Raw genomic sequence first — 25,864 nt, 5'->3', positions numbered from 1 at the left:
AGGGGTTGTACTGGACCTTGGGATCCTGAGATAATACCTCTTGTTCATAATGGTATTAATAAATTTGGTTCAATTTTGGCCACAGAGAGCGTAGTTTAATAGATGGCTCCTGGGGAAATTTGGTATGGATTGCGCGGTGGGAGGGGGGCTGTGTCAGCAACAAGATTTCTCTCCATTCCCCTCCCCCTGCAGAGTGCTGTGTGAGGCTCAGAGTGCTGCGCTCAGCGCTGCTGCTGTTGGAGCCATCTTGCTCTATCCCCTTGCCAGAATTAAAATCTTCTGGCCAGAAACAGTTTAAGCAGGTTTTCTACTGTATTCTGCTCAAAATGCCTAACAGTGGGCTGCACAGCTCCTGTTCTCCAACCTGATCTAACTAAGCAACAATCCCGCCGGTGAAGATTCTGGTATTTTATCCATAGACATTTAAACAATGAAAGGTCCTTTTGTTTCATCTCAATGTATGCGTATGTATGAGAGTATATGTCATATAAATGTGTATATATTAACAAAGCTCTAGTAAATGGTGAAACATCCTTTAAAATTAATTAGACCCCTTAAAATAACAAAAGCTACGTACGTTGTATTCAGTGTAGGTTGCATTAAATGAATGAGGCTTGCAAGAATAGTACAAACTATTCGTCCTCTAAAATTCAAAGATCAGTGGTTCTTCACTGCATGTCGGAGAAGCCCATCTTCCATGAACTCCTATTTGCCCCAGGTTCCGATTACATAGTGGTTTCACTGGTGAACAATGGCGGTCTTCCTCCTCACACCACCTCCAGCAACAGCCACTCACTTGTCAACATTTAACCTCTTCCTGTCTCATACACGACAGGCGAGTTTTTCTATTGGTAATTTCTTCTTAAAGAGACAGTTTTTCCCACTCGCTCAAAATTCTTGGTTGGTTCCCTAATAATTAGTAAATTGGTCCTGAACATGTAGTTGAGCGTGGGGAATAACCAGCTCATTGTTTCAGACTGTGTGCCTGCAAATCCCTCATCCCCTACCTCCCCCAACCTCACTAACACTAAGTTTTTCAGGCTCAGAGAACGAGCCATGTACATTGCCCTGATTCTTATGATTGTAGATTCTCATATATCTGTTGTACATTCCTGACATTCTCCAATTGTTCAGTTTCACCTGACCATTGCTTTTTTTTTTTTTTTTTCTCTTATAACATGAAGCCAGAGACATTGATTTTGTATACAGTTGCTCTCGGTTTTCTATATTATAAAATCTCAACAGCAGAGACAAATTTCTACATTTCTTCGTCTACTCCTTAATATTCACATTCTACAAAAGGACAGATCATGCCCCATTCTGAGCTGTGGCTGCCAAAGTAACACCTGGGCAGCTTCTTCAGAACACCTGGGCAGCTTCTTCAGAACTTCCAGCTTTTGTTAAAAAAAGGAAAAAAAAAAAAGAAAAGGAAAAAAATCCATTGCATTACCGACAACTATAAATGCGTTGCTAGAGAATTAATTATACTTGGAAATTGTGTGCTAGATTTGCTCATTGCTTTTTTTCCTCCCCTTGGCACTAAATAATGTTTAGGCTCATCTTTCGTCTGCAGGGAAAGGTTCTATTTTATTGAAACCCAGTACAGTATAACTGTAATGTACTGGGTCTCGATGAAGCAACTGTAAATACTCCTTTAGCATTGGATACTCAGGTCTGGAGAAATGTCTCTGGGGTTAAGAATATGTACTGCTATTGTAAAGGACCTTGGTTCAGTTCCTAGCATCCACCTGATGGCTTTACAACCACCAGTTACACTAGTTCCAAGGGATCTGACTCCTTCCTAAGAGCACCTCTTCTAACTTCTGCACAAATTCAGTGCACATAAACACAGGAAAAACCACTCATAGCTAAAATTAAAAAAAAAAAAAGAATAGTTGGCACCAGGGGCTGGCCATGCAGCTCTGTATGTAGTACCAAAAGCCCCAGAGGCCTTGACTGTCACTTGGCATCAGCGCAGAGGATCACATTCCGTCTTTTTGAGTGCAAATCCTGTTTGTTTTATTTGGTGACTGGGTCTCATTATGAAGCTCTGGATAGCCTGGAACCTGATATGCACTCTACACTGGCCTTGAGCACACAAAGATCCACCAGTTTCTTCTCCCAACTGCTGCCATTACAAGACTATGCCATGTCTGGCTTTCAAATCCTCTATTTTTGAGACCATTAAAAATACTGACAGTGGTGGTGGGTGCCTTTAATAACAGCACTCAGGAGGCAGAGAAGGGAGATCTCTGAACTCCACACCAGTCTGATCTACAGAGTGCAGTCGAGACAGAGACAGGCAGAGACGGAGAGACACAGAAAGAGACAGAATGTGAAAGACCTGTTGACAGGCCTCGCTTCTGATGCTTCTGATGGTCATCAGGATTCATGTTTTCCATCATAACTAAGGAGCAAATGTATTGGATGAGGCATTCATGACAAGATGCCCTTTACTATCGGCTTATTTCTATCCTCTTAAAAGAGGTCAAAGGAAAGTCATTTATGTGCCACAAACTGACTGTCTGTGCCCAGGAATGAATTTGAAATAATAATCTGGGCAGTCGGACAAGAGGGACTGAGCTGCATCTCAGTGGAGAACCTTGGCTAAGCCTAGAGGTCTGAGGTTCGAGTCTCGAGCCAACCCCTCCTGTCTTAGTCAGGGTTTCTATTCCTGCACAAACATCATGACCAACAAGCAAATTAGGGAGGAAAGGGTTTATTCAGCTTACACTTCCACATTGCTGTTCATCACTGAAAGAAGTTAGGACTGGAACTCAAGCTGGGCAGGAAGCAGGAGCTGATGCAGAGGCCATGGAGGGATGTTCTTTACTGGCTTGCTTCCCTTGGCTTGCTCAGCCTGCTCTCTTATAGAACCCAAGACTGCCAGCCCAGAGATGGTCCCACCCACAAGGGGCCTTGATCACTAATTGAGAAAATGCCTTACAGCTGGATCTCATGGAGGCATTTCCTTAACTGAAGCTCCTTTCTCTGTGATAACTCCAGCTGTGTCAAGTTGACACAAAACTAGCCAGTACACCTCCTCCCACGAAACCTAAGTGAAAGACTAGTTTCACTAATTACCAAAACTAAATGGTTCATGTTTTAACCGATTCTCCACTGTCCCTATGTCCATTTTTAAAAATACTGAGATAATTTAGTTGGCATGTTTAAATTTCAATAGACAATTCTGGAAGCAGCACATAGTTAATGCAATATACATGTAACTTGTTGGCAGAAGGAAAATAAGAAAGATATTTTCAAAGAGAGTAATATGAAATATCTTTTTAAGAATTATTTTGACCTGACTTTTGTTAAATTGATGAAGCAATAGGTATTTTCAAGAATGGTTTTAAAAAATGATTTTTAAAAAAATTCCTGCTTTGTCATTTGTATCTTTGCAGTTACTTGAACTTAGGATAAAAATACTTCAGATGCTAACTTTAAAACACATGACGTTATCAAAAACCCTTTTATGTGGACCAAGCTGGAAAGCAGAAGGTGGCCCAGCTACTGTAGGAAGTTCCAGCAGAGATAGCCTCCCTCCAAATGCCAAATGCATGAGTCCAGATTAGAGGGGCTCCCTTTGACAACTTGGTAAAAAAATAAAATGTACATAGTATTCCCTGCTGGTGACTATAGGATTCTCAATATGTCTCGTAACAACTCAAATAATTATCACGAATCCTCTTTTCATAAATAAAAGCCAAACCAAGGAAAGTGGTGATCTTTCCACAGGTAAGATTTCCTGCCCAAACGTTCTCGATAAAAATGACATTCTCCCCAGTGTAGGGGAATGCCAGGGCCAGGAAGCAGGCAGGAGTGGGTGGGTTGGTGAGCAGGCGAAGGGGGAGGAAATAGGGGGTTTTCGGAGGGGAAACCAGAAAAGGGGATAGCATTTGAAATGTAAACATCTAATAAAAAATTTTTTAAATGACATTCTCCAAATAAATGCCGAGTGTGGATTATTCTTTTACTAATACTTCACAGAAAACTACGCAGCTTTAGGGGAGCAACTCTTGCTCAAAACAACGGAACTCTTTCCCACCTCCCATCCCCTAAACACTGAAACTGCTGCTGGCAGCTCAGGCTAGTTACATCCTAGCTCCTGCACACAGGCATTGCGGTGTGCTACACCTCCCCGCGCCCCGTTTCCAGCATACTGCTAGTGCAGGGTTTATTGACATGATATAATGTCAGAATAGTTTTCAGGGGCTAAAGACGCCTCTCTATTCCAGAAAAGGATGGAAAAGGTGCTAAAGAAAACACAGATTCAGAGGCCACCAAGGGGGCCACATCCAGAATACCACCTCACTGTGACCTCACCCACCGAAACTTCAGGCTTGGGGAGAGGACTCACGCCCCTTGCCTGCTCCTGTGGCTGTCGTTCACACTCTACGCTTAGGAAGGGCAAAGCAGCCATACCGCCGCATTTCTCGCTCAAAAATCGGACTTGGCCGCACCCAGTGTCAGGGAACGCCTCAGGCGCGTGGCAATCGTCAGTGGCCCACACTGTGTTCAAGACCCTTTTAACGACTGTATGGGTGGCTCTGAAAAGAGCCTTTGAATTGAGGGCACCCTCGCCGCGCCTCACTTGGAGCTGGTGTATTTGGTGACTGCCTTGGTGCCCTCGGACACGGCATGCTTGGCCAGCTCCCCGGGCAGCAGCAGGCGCACGGCCGTCTGCACCTCGCGGGACGTGATGGTCGAGCGCTTGTTGTAATGCGCCAGGCGGGAGGCCTCGCTGGCGATGCGCTCGAAGATGTCATTGACGAACGAGTTCATGATGCCCATGGCCTTGGACGAGATGCCGGTGTCCGGATGCACCTGCTTCAGCACCTTGTACACGTAGATGGAGTAGCTCTCCTTGCGGCCCCGTTTGCGTTTCTTGCCATCCTTTTTCTGCGCCTTGGTGACCGCCTTTTTGGAGCCTTTTTTGGGGGCTGGAGCCGATTTGGATGGATCAGGCATAATGTCTAGTTGCACTACGGAAACGCGTACGCCCCTGTAGCAAGAATATTTGTATGCCTTGTATTCAAATGAAGGATCAGGCACCACTCCCTTTGATTGAATACAATTTTACATTACGTCATCTCGGGGTAAGGCATATGCAAATTAGGAAGGCTCCGCGTTCTTTTCTGATTGGTTCTTGTTGGCATCCAATAAGAAGGTGCAGTCTAGCCTCCCGCCTCATCATATATAAGAGCTCGCTGGCGCTAAGAATTCGTTTTCGCTAGGTTTTTTTTTTCTGTTTCTGCGTATTTTGGTTATCAGTGGAAGATGTCTGGTCGTGGCAAGCAGGGCGGCAAAGCTCGTGCAAAAGCGAAGTCTCGTTCTTCCCGCGCCGGCCTGCAGTTCCCGGTGGGCCGTGTGCACCGACTTCTCCGTAAGGGTAATTATTCGGAGCGGGTGGGCGCTGGTGCCCCGGTGTACCTGGCGGCTGTGCTAGAATATCTGACAGCTGAGATCCTGGAGTTGGCTGGTAATGCGGCCCGCGACAATAAGAAGACGCGAATCATCCCGCGCCACCTGCAGTTGGCCATCCGCAACGACGAGGAGCTCAACAAACTGCTGGGCCGCGTGACCATCGCGCAGGGCGGCGTCCTGCCCAACATCCAGGCCGTGCTGCTGCCCAAGAAGACCGAGAGCCACCACAAGGCCAAGGGCAAGTGAGGCCCCTACTGGTCGTTAGTGCGACTTCTACGGACACCAAAGGCTCTTTTCAGAGCCACCTACAACATCATTAGAAAGCGCTGTACACTGAGCCTGTCGCCAGTTACTGGCCAGGCCAGGTCTCCTGACTCCTTCCCTGCATCCCTGCATCCCTGTGCGGCGCCTGGGGAGCTCAAGGGAGACCAACGGCTTCATCTGCGGGTGGCCTGCGGTCCGTTGGAGGCGTTCGAGTTTCTCCCCACCACTCCGTGTCAGACACAAGGTTGCAGTTAACGTTCGTGTTTGGACCTTAAGGGGATACTTAATAGAAATTAGCATAAGGTTCTGGTTTAGATGCTAGTGTTTCTATTGAAACTGGGTTAAATTGACATGTTCAAATCTTCCAATTAGGACGCGGTTTCCAAAGGTTTTTGAGGGGAGACTTGGGTATTTCAAATCTACTTGTTTATATAAATGTTCTGTTACAAGGCGATTTACAACATTGGAGTTTTGCTGGTTTCCTTTGTGGGGGTGGGGAGCCGGTCTCTGGGCTGCTTCAGCCTGCTTAGTGGTGGGATTACAGATGAGCATGGTGGTCCTGCAGGCCTTTGGAACTGGTTAATCGGATCCACTTAAAGTAGCTTAACCTTGGAGAGCAAAGTGATTTGTCAGGTTTTGGTTAAACTAGGTATGAGAGTACAGCAGTGTCCTTTGTCATAAAGTTTAAAGGAAAACAGCAGCATCATACTAAGTACATGTTTTTACAGATGAGTGTGACTTCTTTAGGCAGCATGACGAATAGTTCCAGGTAAATCAGTAGGAGCGAGGGTGGGAAAGGGAGAAGAGGGGCTTAAATGAGTTATCTTTAAATCCTTTAAAATGGCACAGAATTGGGCCTCTTCCCTGTTAACTGCTGTACACTATTTAAAATTTAACAATACAGGCCGTGAAGGCAATTATATAATGTTTATTATATAATTTATATAGACTGTACCGAAACTGGATCGGTTCAAGCCTGGGCTCCTAAGACACCGTCTGTAACTTAACTACAAATCTGCTTATAAAATACCAACGTCTTAAAGTCATTTGTCTAAGGATAAGCAGTTTTCCTTAACGGTGAGTCTTAACACAATAATCAAAAGACTGCATATAGATTATACATTTGCAAATGGGTGGTCTCAGTAAAACAAAGCCAGAGGGTTGGGCCTCCAGAGATCTTTTCTTTATGTTTTTTTTTTTTTTTTTGTTAGAATCTCTAGTTTTAGTTTGTATGTGTTCATAGGTCATTGTAGTTGCTTAAACGCTTGAGTGGAGGTTAAACTTTTTAGGAATTGGGTTATGTTCCCATTTAATGGTGTTATAGAGGCATCGTGGAGGGAGGTGTACTAGGGTAGTTTCTCATCTCTTCTAAGGCTGCTGTCAAATGCACAACCACGACCCAAAAGGAATATTTCATTTCCATTTAGGTAAAATGTAATGTAAAGACGCAGCTCATAAGTTGCCCAGGCATATGTGGCTAGTGAATAACTAGAGAGCACAGATTCGGAATGTGTCTATAAAATTAAAGGAAGTTCCAATTATAGCAGCTGTGATCATCTGCATGGTCATCTGGATTACCATTTCCAGATGTGAAGTACCAATAGCAGCTACCTTGAAAAGAGAATGTTCACTGGATTCAAGCACCCCATGACCCATTCCTAGGTATATGCCCAATAAAATCAGAGTATGTGTATAAGATAAGCTACACAGGTGGAGGAACAGTTATTAGTCATAAAACCTAAAAGGTAGAGGAAACCCAGCACAAAACTGTTCTTGTGACGGAGCATTAGTCAATGAAGGGACTACGGGCAAAAGATACAGGAGCTGAAGGAGGGGAGAGAGTAAGCATGGACCTTCCAGATGTGATCATGGAAGAAGGCTTAAGAAATGCACTCAATGTCCCTCAACTGCTCACATGGAAATGTTTCACCATAGCCTGTGAATTTCACCTCCATTTTTAAGAAACTCAGTGACTAGGCTAAAGGAGACGGGGCTGGGGAGATGACTCAGTAAAGAGCTTGCTGTGCTCGCATGAAGACCTGAGCAGATCCAGAACCCATGTAATGCAGGGCCAGGTTAGCACATAACTAATTCCAGTGTTGCCAGGGAAGACAGGAAAATCCCTGAAAGCTCACAGGCCAGCTGCTATGGCATAGACAGCAACTAACGAGAGACCCTGGCACAAGGTTGGAATTTGAGACCAACACCTGAGATTTTCCTCAGACCTTAATGCGTAAGAACATGAGTGCCTGCACTCACATTCATACACTCATATGTGCACAGGTGTGCAGTGCACACTCACAAGGGGGTCAGGGGCAGGGTGGACGAAGGAAGCCTGGAAGCCCTAAGGACAGAAAGAGGACAAAGATTTGGTCCAGTGTTTCCTTTCTAGAGTAAAACTGACCCACCTCAGGTTAAAGGCGAAACTCCTCGTACCACAGCTGCCATCGTGAGAGACCATGTGGAAAGGCAGGAGGGGACCTGATCCTCACTCTGCTGCAGCTCTGAGCAGGCCTTGGCAGATAGCCTTTCCAGGTTCAGCCTGTATGGATGTTGTGTGGAGGAGGTATAGAGGTCTTTCCCTGGCTCACTGTGTCTCTGAACACATACCTGTATTAGTCATTTCAGCCACTCTCCATGTGTTCCTGTGCACTGCTGAAGGCAAGAGAGGGTTCCAGAAGGATGCAGCTTGAGCCAACCTTGAAAATAGTACAGGCAGCTCTCTACCTGTCTCCGCAGCATCCCGTGTTCCTCTTCTGGGTGTGGGTCTTTCCTCCAGCCCTGCTTCCCACAGTTAGTCTCTGCTCCGTGGGACTATTTCTTGTGGGCTCACCCACATGTCCAATAATCTCCCACCTCAACGAAATTCAAAATATACCTAATATGCAGTCCAGCTCCCCTACTTCTGGGCATCTCTCCAGACGAAATGAAATCAGTATGTGGAAGAGACATATGTACTGACATGCTCATTGTGGATACTGTCGATAGCTAAACATGGGACTGATCTCAATGTCTGTGAAGGAGCAGATGGAGATCCAAAATGTGGTATATACACAGATAAATATTACATAGGCTTTTTTAAAAACCCAAAATTACATTTGTTGTCACATGGATGAACCTAGAGGACATTTCAGTGTCTTTTGGCATCATAGGGAATTACTGTTAAGACACACACGATCTTTGAAATCGCTACAGTTGCTGACCAATCAGACCGTACTGGGGATTCACCTCGCTCCTGTTAGGATGGCTGTCAAAAAAGGAAACAAACCAAAACAAAAAACAAAACTCCTCTTCCAGTAGTCGCTGTTTCTGTTCCTGTACCACTTTCCAGGTCCCTACATAATCGCTTCATTCCTGCTTAGGGATAAACTGCAATGTGATCAGCTCAACTAGCTACCATCGACGTCAGAGTGCAGAGGCACATTTATGTATGCTGTCACTCCCATGTGTTGAGTATGCCTTGCACATAGTGCTAAATATCTATTTGTTAATTTAAAACAAAGGATTTCTTCCCTGTCTAAGCCGGCGATGGGAAGAAATTGCCCTCCCATGGCAAGTAGCAGGGAACTGAGAGGGCAACGGTGTCCCACTGCTGCGCTCCCCGCCCCCATCTTCTACCCCTAACACTAAACCTTCATTTGATCCTTTCCCACAAGGCATAGGTGCAGATCGAATAATGATTGGGGGAAATTTAGTAGGGAAAGGAAACTACAGGCTCCAGAAAGGAAAGAAGCTCCTTTTCAGATTTTGAGACGCTGCTCTGCATTACATCCAGCCTTGTATGGCGTGACTTCTCTGGGAAGCTCGGCGCAGTCTAGTTGAAATAAAATAAAGATTATAGCAGTGGCTTCCATAGGTGCAGCGCCCAGCTCGGGAACCAGCGCGGTGACGGCTATAGTTTGGCCTTGCCGAGGTTTGGGGTGCGGGAGTGTGGGAGCGTGAGCGCCGGGGTGTAGGGGACGTTTCCCGCGTCCTCTGATGGGCACCTCAGCCTTGGGTGCTGGAGAAGCGACGCGCTTTGCCCTCTCCGGCTCCGGAGCATGGGCATGCTCAGGGGCGTTTTCTGATTGGTCAGTCCAAAAGCTCTGACCGATCCAATTGGCTGCGTGAGGTGCAAGATGAAGGACAGCTCCTTCCTCCCTGGCTCCCTCAGAATTTCAAGCCCTGTGTGTGGCTGATTGTCTCACAGGGTCGTACATTCCCAGAGGCAAGAGTTTCGGCTCTTTCTGAAAGTGAAGCTATTTTTCCTGTCACTGTATCCATAAGCTGGCGCTAGAGAGTGGCGCGGGCCGGGACGCCCCGGTTCCTGGGCACCACCTATGGACGACTCACGTCCTCCCGGTGGCGTAGCGCCTACCCGCGACCGCACACCGCAGGCACGGGCTTGGGATTCCCCGCTTTGGCGTTAAGGCGTCAGTTTAAGCGACACATACATGTTTGGAAGCAAAACACATGATTGTCAGTGCGTTCTATTTTTTAACCAAATCCGTAAAGATGCACCACAGTTTGATTTCTATCCTTTTCTGGATTCACGTTTTTTGAAATTATGCGGACATTTCTCATCCTCTGACGTGATGTAAATAACCATTATTACTATTGTTTGATACCCAGATTGTGACCTTTGGGGGATCCTTGAATACAGCCCATGTTATCCTTGAAAGTCTTTGCTTCAGAAATCCTTTTTTTTTTTTTTCTAGTTTTCTTTCAGATCTAAAGATGTTTTGTTTGATAAAGCGTCATTTCAGTGTACTCTAATTTTGAGTCAAAATTGTTATCCTTCCGATTCAGCTACCGAGTACTGAAGTTATAAGCATGGACTACTGTTCTTTGAGTCATATCTTTTAGTTTTTTTTTAATTAACATACATTAACTGTGCTTAGTAATAGGTTTCATTTTGATAACTTCACACACACACTCACACACACACACACTCACACTCACACACACACACACACACACACACACTCACACACACACACACACACACACACACACACACACACCAGCTCTCCCCTTTTCTTCTTCCCTCTGGTCCCTTTCTCTCTATAAATACCACCCCGACCCCATTTTTATGCTTAAAAAAAAAAAAAAATCTAGCTTCCACATGCTAGAGAACCCATGCCATGCTTTTCTTCCTGTATCCAGCTTACTTAAGACTGTGATCTTGAGTTCTTTCCATTGTTCCAGCAAACAACACAATTTTTCTTTACATTTTTCTCTTTTATTTATTTTTTTTCCATTTCTACCCCTCCCTATTTTTTTAAAAAAATAGTGTTATACTATGTAGCCCTGGCTAACCTCAAACACACAGATATCCACCATCCTTTGCCTGCCGAGTCCCGGAATTAAGCTTAACTGCTGAGCTACCTCCAGCCCTCGCCCCCAGGGACGTCCTTAAACCAGGTGGATGTTTTTTAGCATTCCAGAACTCAGGAAAACTATGCCTCGTTGTTATAAAAAGGAAGCATGCAGAAAGGTTCTAGAAGGTTCTTTGTGTCTTGGGAGTCGAGGCAAGATTGTTTTGTTTTTTATTTAACAACAATAAAAGCTCCAAGAAAGCAACTCGAGTTTTTCCTACAGACCCCGCTGCCCTCCTACTGAGCCGCAACTAACAGCTCCGGAGTCCACACCTCTCAGAGAGAATATAAGAGGCAGGGTGTAAAGTCAAGCCCCCAATGGACCAATCAGAGTGCAGCATCCCATAATGCCACCTGGCGGGCAGCCAATAGGAATGTAGCTGGGTCTATAAAAGCAGTGCTACTCGCCCCCCCATTGCGCACCTGAGGAGCAGGGGAGGAAGAGTATTCAGGAAGATGGCACGCACCAAGCAGACGGCACGGAAGTCGACGGGAGGCAAGGCTCCGCGCAAGCAGCTAGCCACGAAGGTGGCCCGCAAGAGTGCCCCGGCTACCGGGGGCGTGAAGAAGCCGCACCGCTACCACCCTGGCACGGTGGCGCTGCGCGAGATCCGGCGCTACCAGAAGTCGACCGAGCTGCTGATTCGCAAGTTGCCATTCCAGCGCTTGGTGCGTGAGATCGCCCAGGACTTCAAGACCGACCTGCGCTTCCAGAGCTCCGCGGTGATGGCGCTGCAGGAAGCCTGCGAGTCGTACCTCGTGGGTCTGTTCGAAGACACGAACCTGTGTGCTATCCACGCCAAGCGGGTGACCATCATGCCCAAAGACATCCAGTTGGCTCGGCGCATCCGCGGAGAACGGGCTTAGGCTCCCACAGGCACTGCTCATGAACCCAACGGCTCTTTTCAGAGCCACCCACAGAGTCGGAAAAAGTGTGTGTAACGTAGACTTAGGTGTCCTGTCTCCTCCGGAGGTGAAGACAAGGTGGCCGGCAATAGATCAGTCTGGAGGGCTTAGCAGCTGATCCTTACCCATTGAGCTATTTGACTTGCAGCTCCATCTATTCTAACCTGCCTTCCCTTGATAGGTAGTGGCCTGAGCCCTTGTACTACAAGATGATGGTTGTATTGCTGACTGGCTTTACCAAGTGAAGGTAGCTGCTATGGGCAGTAAACGTTCTATGTTTGCATAGTTAATAGTATCCAAACGCATCTACTCAGTAACCAACCAAGTTATGTTTTGTGCTTTAAGGCTGATAATGCCTGGAATTAAAAAGGCTAGCTATTCCTGTACTTGAAAAGTTGGCCTTTCTCCTGATAAAGCCCAGTGAAGTGCCTTTGATCAAAGTTAATTTTGCCCATCTGTTAATGGCGGCAGCAAAAGAGTCAGGAAAATGTTAACTTACATATTTCCAGGGGACACATCCAGAGAATCCTGTCTACGATACCTGTAGGGTAGGAAAGTCTAGCTGTTGTGTTGACTCAACCTGAGTTGTAAGCAATAGGAACCTTTCATCAAAAGAATGGTTTGCCCTGGAGTTTAATTCTCTGAGCCTTGATTTTTTTCATACTGTCCAGTACTGTATGACTTCTGAGCCATACAAAAAGGGTGGTGTTCAGAGGTGACAGGCATGGACACCAACCGGCTTGATCAGAAATCAAACTGGGAGGAGCTGGAGACGATTAACCGAACTGCATTAGCGGAGGGCTGAGGGGAATAGCCTGAATAAGCCTGTGAGGTTAACACAGAAAACTTTACCTCTCCTTTGTAGTGGAATCACTCATTAATGCCAATGTTAAATACATTAATTACTCCTAGGGTGTGCATATAAGTATGCAACTGAAAAATTTTGAAGCCCATTATGTCTCCAAGCCCAGGGAGGAGGTAGAGGGGGGAAGGATGGGGGGGATGAGTCTAAAGACTGTTTGTGTAGCCTTGGCTGTCCTGGAACTCCCTCTAGCCTCAAACTCAGAGATGAGCCTGCCTCTGCCTCCACCTCTCGAGTGCTGGAATTAAAGGCATGGATCACCACCTCCCAACTTTGAGTTCCTAATTTCTAAATTGCCCCCTTTTCATTTTCCTAGCCTCAATCGATGCAAACCTGACCACATTTCCCCTGCATTCCCCACCTGAGTCACCAAGTCTCCACCTAATCTCTTTGCCCTGTTGATCTATTGGTCCCACAAATATGGTCTAGCGAAGCCATATTTCTGTCACTGCCCCCTTCTCCCTGGCTCCACCCTAAGCAACGAGGCCCCGCCTCCTCCCTTCGGTGTAGCAGCCTCAGCCCCGCCCCCACGGCATCTCTGCCAAGCAACCTGCCTGCGTGAGTTGACGCCACAATGCCCCTCTGCCCAGGTCCTGGTTTTCCCCAGTGCTGTAGCATAAACCCAGCCTTTCCCCCACGCGGCGCACTTGGCCCTGGCACCTGGCGCAGTGCAAGGCTCCTTCCTTGTGAGTAACCACCGTCCAGAGAATTCGCTCACTCACTGTCTGGGTCGAGATTCTGGGGGCCCCTTCTCCTGTCCCCACCAAAGTCAAACCATAAGCTTCAAACCGTGGACCACTCTGGTTACGTCGGTCTCCTGGATGAGCCCTCATTGACCTTAGATGACCCAAGAACCCTGATGTCTGTCTCTGCTCTAGGGAAGCCAGACAACCTTGCCCTTTTGGCCCTGGTTCTGACAAGGTGGGCAGTGGTGAGACTCTTGAGATTGGTTCGGGAGAAGCTAATGCCCTGTGCTCTACTCATAGAAAGTTCAGATGAAATTAACATGGCAGCCACTCTGGAATATCCAAAGATGCCTTGGCTTTCAGGATTCAGAAGAGAAAACAAGATGGGGAGCACTGAGAGTCGACCTCATCATTCCCAAATTCTCAAAAAGGACCTTGGGAAACAGAATTAGGGGCAGTTCAGGGTCTCCACCGCCTGGGTTAGCAGGACTTAGACTTGAGGGATGCATGCATATGTGTTCTTGTGCACATGTGCATGCTGTATGTGCCTTCAGAGTGCATCCATGACATGCCTGTGTTTGCTATGGTGTGTAAGTGGGCTTGCACGTTTTCTGTGTGAATGTGTGCATGTGTAATTACAAACGTTTTTACCCATGTGCAAGCTTGTATATGTATCTGCATGTCTACATGCAGGCCCTGTATTTGTGTATGAATGTGTTGGTGTGTCCATGTGTCTATATGGAACCCCTGTATCTGTGTTTTGTTGTATCTTTTCTGCATTGCACCTTAACTGAAAGGATTTCTATTCCTTTCTAAGTTTCTTTGTTTTACCAGGGGTGAGTTAAAGACATCGTTCTGACACTTGACTATTGCAGCCTTTTGGGGTAGAGATGCCGCTCCAGGGCAGACATAGGACTTGACAGCAAACACAGCAGAACAGCTGGGAGTCCCTAAAGGCCCGGGAGGGAGCTCCTAACTAAGCTGGCCCAGACGCCAAGCCCAGCTCAGCAGCTGAGGTTCAGGGCTCTGGCTAGCATTTGGTCAGTGCCTTTGTATTCCACATTTGGACAGCAGCTTTTGTTCCCATCTGTGGATCAGCAGAGGAGGCACTCGTGCTATGCTGTACAGGGGCCCCAGGGGAGTTGAGCAAGGCGCCATTCTGGGATTCTGCTCGCCAAGGGCTTACAGTGGAAGCGCTCCCCTTGTTTCTCCCCAGGAGCCATGGATGCGGTGGAGCTTGCCAGACGGTTGCAAGAGGAGGCCACATGTTCCATCTGCCTTGACTACTTTACTGATCCTGTGATGACTGCCTGTGGCCACAACTTCTGCAGAGAGTGCATCCAGATGAGCTGGGAGAAGGGGAAGGTCAAGAAAGGGAAGAAGAAGCAGAAGGGGTCCTTCCCCTGCCCCGAGTGCAGGGAGATGTCCCCTCAGAGGAACCTGAGGCCCAACCGCCTCCTGACAAAAGTGGCTGAGATGGCCCGCCAGCACCCTGGGCTGCAGAAGCGAGACCTGTGCCAAGCACACCAAGAACCCCTTAAGCTGTTCTGCCAGGATGACCAGAGCCCCATTTGTGTGGTCTGCAGGGAGGCCCAGGAGCACCGGATGCACAGGGTGCTGCCTCTGGATGAGGCTGCAAGGGAGTATAAGGTGAACCCAGGGTCAGGGGTTGCAAGTCCAGGAGGGGGAGTGGAAGTTCAGGCAAGTTGGCCTCAATGTAAACCTTCATTTCATTTCATAATAAGAGCACTGGTACTAACAGAGTGGCGGGTGTGTGTGTGTGTGTGTGTGTGTGTGCGCGTGTCTAGAGACAGCCACAACAGGAGGAAGTATCCTTTGCCTCCAAAACAAAATAGGTGTGTGACTCATCCACATGTTCCCAGGGATGGTCTATAGTAGCCACGTTTATTAACTAACGAGTGGCAGGCAAAGGTAAGAACCCATAATGAGTAGCAGATACAAACAGTACACAGATGGCAAAGTGTCATCAAATGAGTTTACAAAGTCCAGCAGAAACAATTGAGGGAGGAGCCTGGTCAAGAGAGAAAAGGCAACATCATCGAATAAGGGTCAGCAGAATTGACTAGGGAAGTTGAAGCAGTCAGCTGCAGAGGCTTTTTGGTTTGGCTTGGCTTGGCTTGGCTTGGCTAACAGAGCTCTCTCTCTCTCTCTCCCTCTCTCCCTCTCTCTCTCTCTCTCTCTCCCTCCCCCCCTCCCTCCCTCTCTCTCTCTCTCTCAATGTGCTTCTGATGACTGAAATTCTGGCTTCTCTTTAACACTAGATACATTTTTACATCACAGGATAAACAATAGTAACCTCTGTTGGGAGTGGCTTGTCTTTTTTAAAAATTATTTATTTATTATATGTAAGTACACTGTAGCTGTCTTCAGACACGCCAGAAAAGAGAGATCTCCTTACAGATGGCTGTGACCCACATGGTTGCTGGGATCTGAACTCAGGACCTTCAGAAGAGCAGTTGGTGCTCTCAACCCACTGAGCCATCTCACCAGCCCCGGGAGTGGCTTGTCTTATAGTTGTTTCTAAGCACACAACATTTTTTCTCTTGGGCTATTTTGCTGTTGGTTTTTTACTCCTACCTGTTACATCAGAGTTAGGGGAGAAGCCAATCTCAGGACAAGGGGCTTTCAAGGGCACTTTCGACAAACATGCCTGGGTGTAAAATAGATGTGAGTGTGTGTGGGTGGGGCTAACCCTGCTTCCAGAGCCAGCTTCTCAGTGAGTTCAAGCAGCATAGACAGTTTACCAACACAGTGTACATACATCACCAGGAGCTAACCTCCAAAGCCCAGGTCAAGAGAGGCTCATTTCCTGGCTGCTGGAATGGGAAGCTAGACCACCCTGTCTGTAGGAGGATCTCTGGGGTCAGTACATCTGCAGAGACTGCACTCCAGATGTGGGCAGAGGTGGGGTCTGCTGACCGGAGGCCTGTTTGTGTGTCCAGCTCAAGTTGGAGGAGGACATAAAATATCTACGGGAGGAGATGATGAAGACAGAGACACTGCAAGCCAAGGAGGAACAGACCTTAACTGAGTGGCAGGTAGGTGCCCAGTGGCTGCTTTTCCACCCTGTGTGCCTATACCCATCCTCATCTGTGACAGGAAAGTGCCTTTCAGGGCTTCAAGGAGGAAAAAGGTTCCTGTACTCTGCAGGTCCGGTGCTTGACCTGCAAATTGAGCCAACACAACAGGTGAGAAGGATTTTTAAAGTGAGTCTCAGGTGAAGCCTGCTATAACACCTGAGGTTTGTCAGAGGACAAAATAACACTGCATTAAAAATTTTTTTTTTACGGGTGCTCATAAATTCAGGTTAGCTTAAGTAATCCTCCTGCCTCTGCCTCCCCAATAGCTATGTGTACTGGCAGTCACTACTGCACCTGGATGGTTCAAACAATTGTTTTTAAAAAATTATCCTCGGGTTGGTAAGATGACTCAGCAGGTAAGAGCACTTGACTGCTCTTCCAAAGGTCCTGAGTTCCGAATCCCAGCAACCACATGATGGCTCACAACCACCTGTAAAGAGATCTGATGCCCTCTTTTGATGTGTCTGAAGTCAGCTACAGTGTATTTATGTATAATAAAAAAATAAATAAAATTATCCTCATTTTATGTGTATTGGTATTTGCCTGCATGTATATATGAATAATGTGTATGCAATGTCCAGCAAGGCCATAAGAGGGCATCAGATCACCTGGAACTATGGCTTAGGAAGGATGTGAGGCATATGTATAGGCGCCCTGATCCTCTAGAAGAGCAGGTACTGCCCTTAACTGCTAAGCCATCTCTCCAGCCCCGCTTTAAAAGACTCTTGTTATTCAGATCTTAAATAGCTCTATTTCTTCACTCTAGAATCCAGGCTTCCATAACATAGATGTGGGCTGTATCTTTGATTTAAAAAACTGAGAAAGGCTGCAGGTGATCCTTTCATTTCAAAGTTATCTTCCTTGTAAAGCGGGATCAGGAAGACATGAGTTTGTTAACCATAGATAATCTTCGGTGCCGTTGGGCAAAGGCTGACTTCCTCCTCTTCACGGGAAATGGCCTGCTCGGGTCTGGGGGATGTAACTTTGTTAGTGCTTATTTGGAATCCCAGAACTCAAGGAGGCAAAAGCAAGATCTGTTAGTCCAGAGTCAACCTGAACTACGTAACCAGTCCCAGAATACCCAGAGCTATGTGGGGAAAGCCTCTCTCAGAGGGAAGGAAGGAAAGATAAACAAGTACATAAAACATGAGGGGCAGGTATTTAAGAAGTTTGTCTGTTGTCTTTGAAACTCTTGATTTCCTACTATTTTTGAACAACAGCTTTAGGGACATGGGTAACTCCAGAATCATTTTAGCCTGGTCATTAGGAGCCCCCATCCTTTTTTATGAATCATGCCTGTGTCTTTCTTTGAGGTTGCATGTTCTAAACCCACTGACACAGGACACATGGACATTTGAATGTATGGGTGTTATTACTCAAGGCCTGTTAGGGTGCAATAGGGATGGTGTGGAGAGTCTTGGTCAAAAGTCTGGCTTCCCCAACTTTTCCTAAGAATTCTAGGTCACCAGTTGTCCCAGAATTGCTGTGTGGCAACCTTGAAGGAAATCCATCCTTTCTGAATCCATCTCATAGTCAGTTTGGGGTTCCCCCATTCCATTTCGACAGGAGAGAGTGAAAGAGCGGAGAGAACGCATCCTGGAGGAGTTTCAGAAGGTGGTCTTGTTTCTGGTGGAAGAAGAACGGAGGATCCTCCAGGTCCTGAAGAAGGAGGAAGAAGACACCTTAGGGAAGCTGCAGGACAGCAAGGCCTCCCTGGACCACCAAAGCCGCTCCCTGGACCTGATCCTGTTGCAGCTGGAGGAGCGGAGCCAGCAGGAGCCCCTCCAGATGCTGCAGGTGAGGCCAGAGAATGCTGAGGCATTCCTGTCTTTGGGATTTTCTGTGTTGCCACAAACCCGTGGGTACACCACGAGGTAGGGTGTGGCCTGAAGATGTGCACTCAGCCCAGGGGCTTGCGGAACAAACACAGCCTGACAGAAAGGATGAGGCTGGGCTGATATTTGAAGGTCACTGGCCCGTCCTGTCCCGTCCTGTCCCAGCGCCTCACGGTGCCTCACAGCAAACAGTCCACATTGTCCACAGTACACACACACACACACACACACACACACACACACACACACAAAGGGAGAGACAACAAATACTTTCTTAAAAAGTGGTTTTAGCCCAGGGTTCTGGAAGTCCAAGAGCATGCTACCACCCACGGCTCCGCTTCTGCTCATGACATAACATGACATGACATGACATGACATGACATGACATGACATGACGTAACAGCCTGCCAACACCTGCCAGAGTGAACAAGGGTAGACTGACTTCAACACCCTTTCTCATCTCCGTTCACCATGGAGGGCCTGTGGCCTAATTACCTCTTAAGGGCCCTCCCACACTCTGACTGCTCAATACCGTGACTCTAGGAATTAAACTCCAACCTGATGTTGCTGGGAACCTAACATAGCTAGCCAAGGCAGGTGGATCGTTGTAGTTTTCTAGGCCAGGGTGTTAAGGGTGCTTCTGTAGATTCTGGCTTCTAGAAAATCTCCAGGGACCCTAGGCTGTCACCCCCAGCCCCTCTCTCTCCCCCATCCATGCCCACTGTGTTCTCTGATGACCTTTCATTTGCCCCCTTGTTCTATGCATCCTAACTGGATCTGCAGCTACCAGAGTTCTGCAGAGGAGAAAACTGCTCCCTCCTTATCCAGTTTAATCCCCAGATGGCTTCATTTATGCTCAACCTGAAAATATCAAAGGGGGAAATCCAGACGTAAACAAGCATCAAGTTTTAAACTGCATGCTATTCTGAGGAATATGATAAAATCCATCTGGGCCGGAAGGGAGGGAGGCATCCCTTTGTTCAGTATCTATGCTGCGTGTTATCACCAGTGACTGTCTTGGCTATCAAAGCTACTGTGAGGTGCTCTGCGGGTGTGCACAAGGAGCAGTGAGGTTAGCAGAGTTCTTTTGCTTCAGAGAAGCTTGATCAGCCAGCAGTAGAGTGCTTGCTTAGCAGGGAGGGGCCCAGCCTCCTTTAAGTGAAGCTCTGAGAGACTCAAGTGCCAAAGTTGCTTAATGATTTGTGAGCACAAGCTCGCCATGCTCCACTGTTAGAGATGGCTCTGTTCTATTATGTTAGCATTCTGTGTGCCAGACTCATAAACAGCATCATAATACACACACACACACAAAAGCACGGTATGTGAAGGACTTCTGACTCAGGGTTTACTGGATTCCAGGGAGGAGGCGTGGGGAAAGAGCAGGGCGGTGTGGCTCAGTGATAGTGCTGGCTTAGCAGGGGTTCTGCCCTGTCTCCATTACTGTAAGTGCTGATCATGGTTCCCAGGACTTGGCCTCCTCTCCGCTGACCAGACCTCAGGCTTGCGACCGTGGACTGAGGGAAATGCTTAGGGTCTGCCAGGCAGGAGTGAAAGGGAAGCCTCCAGGAAGAGTACAAAGTTGTTATCTGACAAGGGACTGTCCAGCTGAGGACATGTCCCAAAGTAGCGGGCAACAGAGGTAGCTTTGACACCAACAAGCAGGACCAGCTCTGAACTCTCCTCTCTGTTATTGCAGGATGTGAAGGACACCTTGAGCAGGTACTGTCACCCTCAATAGAGGTAGTGGGGGACGTGGGGGAGGGCAGAGCACAAGGAGAGGCAGAGGGGACATGAGTCTGTATTCCCTGGAGGAAGGAGAGCCTCAGCGTGCAGTACCCAGAGGTGGTCCTCCCCGCGGCTATCAAGACCGTGTGCAGAGTTCCAGGACAGATAGAGGTGCTCAAAAGCTTCCAAGGTAAGTGGAGACCCCGGTCTCCAAGGACCCCAGTTGTCTGGGCACTGCTCTGCCTTACCCAGATGCCACCCACGACCAGAGCTTCCAACTAGAAATTAGTGTCTCAAACTGTAACTCACCATCTTTCTAAGTCTGACTGCTGAAGTAAGTTTGCCCCCATTTAGCCCTGGTGACTCACCATCATCAATATCCACAGGGACTTGTAGTGTAGAACCCTTAGGTAACCCCAAGCGGTTGGAACTGGTGGAGGGGAGGCTTTTGGGTGGATATGGAAAAGAGCCATTTGGCCACCGAGTCTGTCGCACCCCGCCCATCCTGAGGGTTCTGCCCCATTCACCTTGAGTGACCCCTACTTCTCTGTCTACCTGGCCCTCTGCAGAGGATGTGATGCCTGACCCCAGCTCAGCATACCCCTATCTCCTCCTCTACGAGAGTCGCCAGAGGCGGTACCTGAGCCCACCACCCGAGGGCAGCGCCCCCTACAGTAAGGACCGGTTCGTGGCCTACCCGTGCGCTGTGGGGCAGAAGAGCTTTTCCTCTGGAAGGCACTACTGGGAAGTGGGCATGAATCTCACCGGGGATGCACTCTGGGCCCTGGGGGTGTGCAGGGACAATGTGAGTCGGAAGGACAGGGTGCTTAAGTCCCCAGAAAACGGCTTCTGGGTAGTGCAGCTGTCCAAGGGGAAGAAACAGCTGTCCCTGTTACCCAATTCCACTCTAGTCACTCTCACAGAGCCTCCCAGCCACATGGGAATCTTCCTGGACTTCCAGGCTGGAGAGGTGTCCTTCTACAGTGTGAACGACGGGTCCCACTTACACAGCTTCTCCCAGGCTGCCTTCCCTGGGCCGCTGCTGCCATTCTTCTGCTTGGGGGCTCCCAAGTCGGGCCAGATGGTCATCTCCACAGTGACCATGTGGGTGAAGGGATAGAGGCTTGAGGCCGGGTAGACACTGGGTATGCCACGGTTCTCCAGAAGGCAGGGTGCTTCACCACCGTGGCCACCTACCCAGGCTTCTCTGGGGCACTAAGAGTTAATACCTGTGCTGGCAGGGCAACTAACCGAAATACAGTCAAGATTCAAATGCTCAAGTGAGACCGACTACAGATAAGATGCTAAATGGGGGAACTTTGGAAAGGGTCCTGCTTATCTCAGAGTGGACTCAATTCTAAATACATACCTGCTCACCAGGCAAGCTGGTCTCCTGTTTCGCTAGCTTTCTCCCTCTCCCAAGTTTGTTAATCTCTTGGTTCCTGATACCCTTCCCTGGCCATTAGTCCTTGGCAGAGAAAGTGAGGCCCCACCCACTCCAGCCCTCTTAAGATAACTGAGGGGTCCTCTCCCCTTCCTTCACATATCCTTTCCTAACACCCTTCCCCAGGAACCCCTCACGCTTCCTGTTAAAAGTTTCTAGCATGCCAGGACTCAGGTGAGACGGTGAACTGGCATAGCACACGTTTCCACTGTGACCCTTCTGTGCCCATGGTGTGACATGTATCTTGTCTCCCATTGGGGTCAGTCAACCACAGACGTGCTGGAGGCTCTGAGCAACAACAGGTGCTGCAGGCTATAGACTCAGAGTAAAAGTGCAGAGGGAAACCACCAACTCCCTTGGCCACCACTCTCAGGGTTTTCCATGTCCTTGAGGTCATCCTGCCCATCAGTAGTACCCTGCATCCTTTTCTGAGCCCTGGAGTTACGCACTTGTGCATGCTTGTGTCTATTCTCACAGCCCCTGCTCCTAGGATAACGCTGAGACTCAGATATATTTACAGATACCTAGGCCATAAACCCTGGCTGTTCCTTAACTAGCTCATAAGCTAATCTTCCCGTTACTCTAAGGTCTGCCACATGGTTGATAACCTGGTCCTCAGGTTTTGCTCAGGTTTTGTACATATCAGCATTTGGGGGCCAATCTTCCACCCGTCTCTATCCCAGCATCCCCCTCCTCCTGCTCTGTCTGATGTCCCATCTAATTTCCTGCCTCAGCTCATTGGCCAATCAGCCTTTTATTGACAGGTGAATGCTTTTACACAGTGAACAAGAGTTTCTCTCTACATTTCCCCCTTTTAGTCCAATAAAAGGCTCCTTTTCTTACAAAATAAGCTATATGCAATAACCATTATAGTGCTCAGCCCGTATGTTTTCGTAACCTTGGAGAACAGATTGTTACCTACCCTATGTTGGTGAGTTAATTCTGTACCTAAATCAGCTTCTATTGTAACTTCTATTGTATTCTCATTGCCAACTTAAAATCCTAAACAATTTAGGCTTAAGTGTGAGACTATAACTGCCTAGTCTTCAACTCCAGGGACCTGAGAAGGAATAAATCTATCACCTGAATATGTAGAAAGTGCAGGCAGCACGGCTTCCAAAACTGTAGACATGACAGGCTAGCTGCTTTGACAGCCCCCCAGAACTCCTGTATAACGGTAGAACTTCAGTCTTCAGCCCTCTGGCCCAGTAGACCTGACAGACTTTTCTGTGCAGCAGGAATGATGAAGGACTTAGCTACCTTGTTCTTGCAAAGCCCGGCAGTTGAGTTCCCTGCATCCCAGTTTGTCCATTCCGGACAGCATTCAGTCAGCAGTTGAAGCACGGACAGTTTCTTGCCCAGTGGCAGTTTGCCACATTTGAAACAAACTCCATAGGGAGATTCTTTGATGCTCAACTTTCTTTGAAGTAGAAAGACAGGTTCTGTTGCCAAAAAGCCTTTTAATAATAAAACATCTTTAAATATCATATTCTGTAGATCTCTGATGTTTCTGAAAACCATCTATAACTAAATTGTCTGTTTCTAGCTACTCACTATTTGATTATTAGTCTTGAAAACATCTACTGGAGACTAAATAAAACATTTTGAAAATAACTAAACTGGTACCTATAAGACCACACATCTGATTGACTATTAACGTGTATTAATTATCCTAAGCTGTTTGTAATAGTGGCTTTTAAGAGACTGGGAACTTTATACCGCATTTTAATAATCACCTTGGTACAAATATTATTTGCAGCAGCAAATAAGCGTTGAAAACATAGTACGTTGTAGCAAAATATAACCTCAATTTTGCATTAAAATAAAAAGATTTAGGGCTGGAGAGATGGCTCAGTGGGTAAAAGCACTGACTGCTCTTCCAAAGGTCCTGAGTTCAAATCCCAGCAACCACATGGTGGCTCACAACCACCCATAATGAGATCTGACACCCTCTTCTGGTGCGTCTGAAGTCAGCTACACTGTACTTATGTATAATAAATCTTTAGGCCAGAGTGAGCAGGGACTGAGTGAGCAAGGTTGACAGGAGCAAGCAGAGGTCCTAAAAATTCCCAACAACCACATGAAGGCTCACAACCATCTGTACAGCTACAGTGTACTCACACACCTAAAGTAAATAAATCAAAAAAAAATTACAAAGATATATGCCAATGTAAGATTTTTGGCTTGCTAATACTCTTTGGTCTAAAAGTAGAACTTAATACTCCACCCTTTTTTCCTATTACTTCTCTATCCCCCCACCCCCTTTTCCCTCTTAACACTAGATAGGTGAGAAAGGATCGAGGAAAGAAAAAGAGAAATCTCTGAGTCTAACCATTATTGTTTCCTCCCTGATCCAAGACCATTACTACTTGTAACCACATCCCTTAAATGGCAAACACCCATAACTTATCCAACTACCAAAGCAATCACCCACCCTGCCTCTGGGAATGGGGGATCGCTTTCTTAAAATTGCCATCTGCTGATTTGGGGCAATTTCCTTTTGGGGACCAAGAAAACTGGGAAGATGGTCAAATCCTAAGAAAGCAGTAGCAGTCGCTGTCCTGTCTCTATGTGCCGAAAGTTCAGGGCTTCAACAGTCTGTGATGCTGACCAACTGGGGTTAAGTAGCTCTCTTTGAAGCTATCCTGGATGCAGACTTTTGAGGAAACATCATTGAGGGAGTCTGAGGTAGGATCAGGCAAGATGCTGGAATAAATACTGTCCATGAATCGCTGAAGAATGATACCCCAGACTCAAATAAATGCAAAAGCAGAGTATTTTATTCTGCAGAAGTCCCGCATGCTGGGGTCTACTGTTTATGAAGATGGAGATGCCCAAGTGAGCTCACAGGCCCTATTTAAGCACATCAGGGGAAATTCCAGGGAGGGGTAGGTAACCTTATCTTAATTCACTGGCTCTATATCTGGGGACATTCCAGAACCACCACTGGGGGCTGGGGGCTGGGGCAGGAGGTGGCGGGGTAGGTGCTGACTGTTGCTGGGGAAGCCTGGAAACTGTTGCTGGGGAAGCCTGGAAACTGTTACTGACCATAGCCCTTGCCTCAGGCCAGGTGGGGGGCAGCTACTGAGGGTGGGGCACTTTCTGATTGGCTGACTGAGGCTTGGAGGTTTTTCCAGTAACTGACTTTTGCCCAGTTCTGGGAAACAGAGATCTAGGCCTGGTCTCCTGAACTGCCAGTTTGAAGCCTGTCATGGAGTCAGCCTGTCTCAGTCCTCTCACAATCCTCAAGGTGGATCTTGTCAGGGCTGCTTTTCTGGTGGTTTTTCAAAGGTAATCAACATGTCCACGTTAACATAAAGTGTGAAGTGCACACAAATCAGTGAAAGATGAGTCTTTGCTCTTTGAAGAAATGAAAGACGTCTGTCTTTATACGTTGGTTTGGATTCTCTGACCAACTGTGATATAAACTTCCATCCATGCCGTATGAAGGGATGGAATGACAGATCCTAAGTGTACCCCAACAAGGGGATACCCTGTCTGTCTCTTTCTGAGCTACCATCGTTAGTCCTGTTAGCCTTTGCCACATTTTTTGTGTATTTCAGAAGGCTGAGCCTTTTTTTTTTATTATCTCTAGAAAAACATTGTTTCTAGGAACACTTTGCCTATAATCCCTTTTGACCTTATTTATCGTAATTAAAACATCTGACATTGATTTTTCTTAAAACCTTTTAGGACTTTTTTCTATTAAAGTAACATCTGGTTTTGTGTCCATTAATCCTTTGAGCTCGTCTACCCAACTGTGATTTTAACTTTGGCCTCTTATCATTTATAGTAGTTTGTTATAATATCTGATTTTTGGTATCTTTAGAATCTCTTGTTTTACCCATAAGAGCAGCTCTATAGTTAATGGCTTTCATAAGTTTTGAACAGGTGCTTGTCCTATCAGGCTTAGATTTAAGCCTACCAGGTTAGAATGTTTTTCAGAATACTCTTTCCTTGATGGACAGGAAATGAATGGCTCATGTTGGTTTTTGTAGAGCCGGGAGCAAAGCCTCTTTGTTTTCCAACTGACATCAAGGAATTGCCTTGAGTATCTTTGGATGGCCTACATTCATGAGCCTTATACCCATCCCTTCTACACCTTCTACACTGCACAGGAGACTTCTTCCCTGGATTATCACAGAAGAATTTATCCTTAGGAACTATTCACAGTCACAGCCACGGGCTTTGTATGCTGAGTTTGTCCCACCATAACTGAATTTGAGTATTAAACTCTATATCCGCAGTTTTCATTCA

General features: G+C 47.1%; 4 protein-coding genes across 5 annotated transcripts; 3 read left to right on the top strand and 1 right to left on the bottom strand.

The window, feature by feature from the left end:
• Positions 1 to 3,830: 3,830 nt before the first annotated feature.
• Positions 3,831 to 5,151, bottom strand: H2bc26 (H2B clustered histone 26). The gene has a single exon (XM_021178329.3). The coding sequence runs from the start codon at positions 4,969 to 4,971 to the stop codon at positions 4,591 to 4,593; it is 381 nt and encodes a 126-aa protein (XP_021033988.1). The 5' UTR covers positions 4,972 to 5,151; the 3' UTR covers positions 3,831 to 4,590.
• A 57-nt stretch (positions 5,152 to 5,208) lies between these two features.
• On the top strand, positions 5,209 to 6,859 carry H2ac25 (H2A clustered histone 25). Its single transcript, XM_029483169.2, has one exon. The coding sequence runs from the start codon at positions 5,281 to 5,283 to the stop codon at positions 5,671 to 5,673; it is 393 nt and encodes a 130-aa protein (XP_029339029.1). The 5' UTR covers positions 5,209 to 5,280; the 3' UTR covers positions 5,674 to 6,859.
• A 4,538-nt stretch (positions 6,860 to 11,397) lies between these two features.
• On the top strand, positions 11,398 to 12,374 carry H3-4 (H3.4 histone, cluster member). Its single transcript, XM_021178326.3, has one exon. It carries the CDS (start codon positions 11,505 to 11,507, stop codon positions 11,913 to 11,915), a length of 411 nt encoding a protein of 136 aa, XP_021033985.1. The 5' UTR covers positions 11,398 to 11,504; the 3' UTR covers positions 11,916 to 12,374.
• A 1,016-nt stretch (positions 12,375 to 13,390) lies between these two features.
• On the top strand, positions 13,391 to 21,953 carry Trim17 (tripartite motif containing 17). Of its 2 annotated transcripts, none has more exons than XM_021178321.3 (7): positions 13,391 to 13,502; positions 14,719 to 15,152; positions 16,466 to 16,561; positions 18,170 to 18,400; positions 20,135 to 20,157; positions 20,250 to 20,353; positions 20,733 to 21,953. In XM_021178321.3, exons 2-7 carry the CDS (start codon positions 14,724 to 14,726, stop codon positions 21,281 to 21,283), a joined length of 1,434 nt encoding a protein of 477 aa, XP_021033980.1. In that variant the 5' UTR covers positions 13,391 to 13,502; positions 14,719 to 14,723; the 3' UTR covers positions 21,284 to 21,953. The 2 variants fall into 2 exon arrangements, with proteins under 2 accessions (XP_021033980.1, XP_021033981.1); XM_021178322.3 differs by lacking the exon at positions 13,391 to 13,502 and adding an exon at positions 13,530 to 13,737.
• Positions 21,954 to 25,864: the final 3,911 nt, after the last annotated feature.

This window comes from Mus caroli, unplaced genomic scaffold (assembly GCF_978045245.1).
Source record: "Mus caroli unplaced genomic scaffold, Mus_caroli_1 scaffold_13, whole genome shotgun sequence".
NCBI classification, from domain to species: domain Eukaryota; kingdom Metazoa; phylum Chordata; class Mammalia; order Rodentia; family Muridae; genus Mus; species Mus caroli.
Note: the sequence above shows the minus strand (reverse complement) of the source record. Positions and strands in the feature narration are given on the sequence as shown.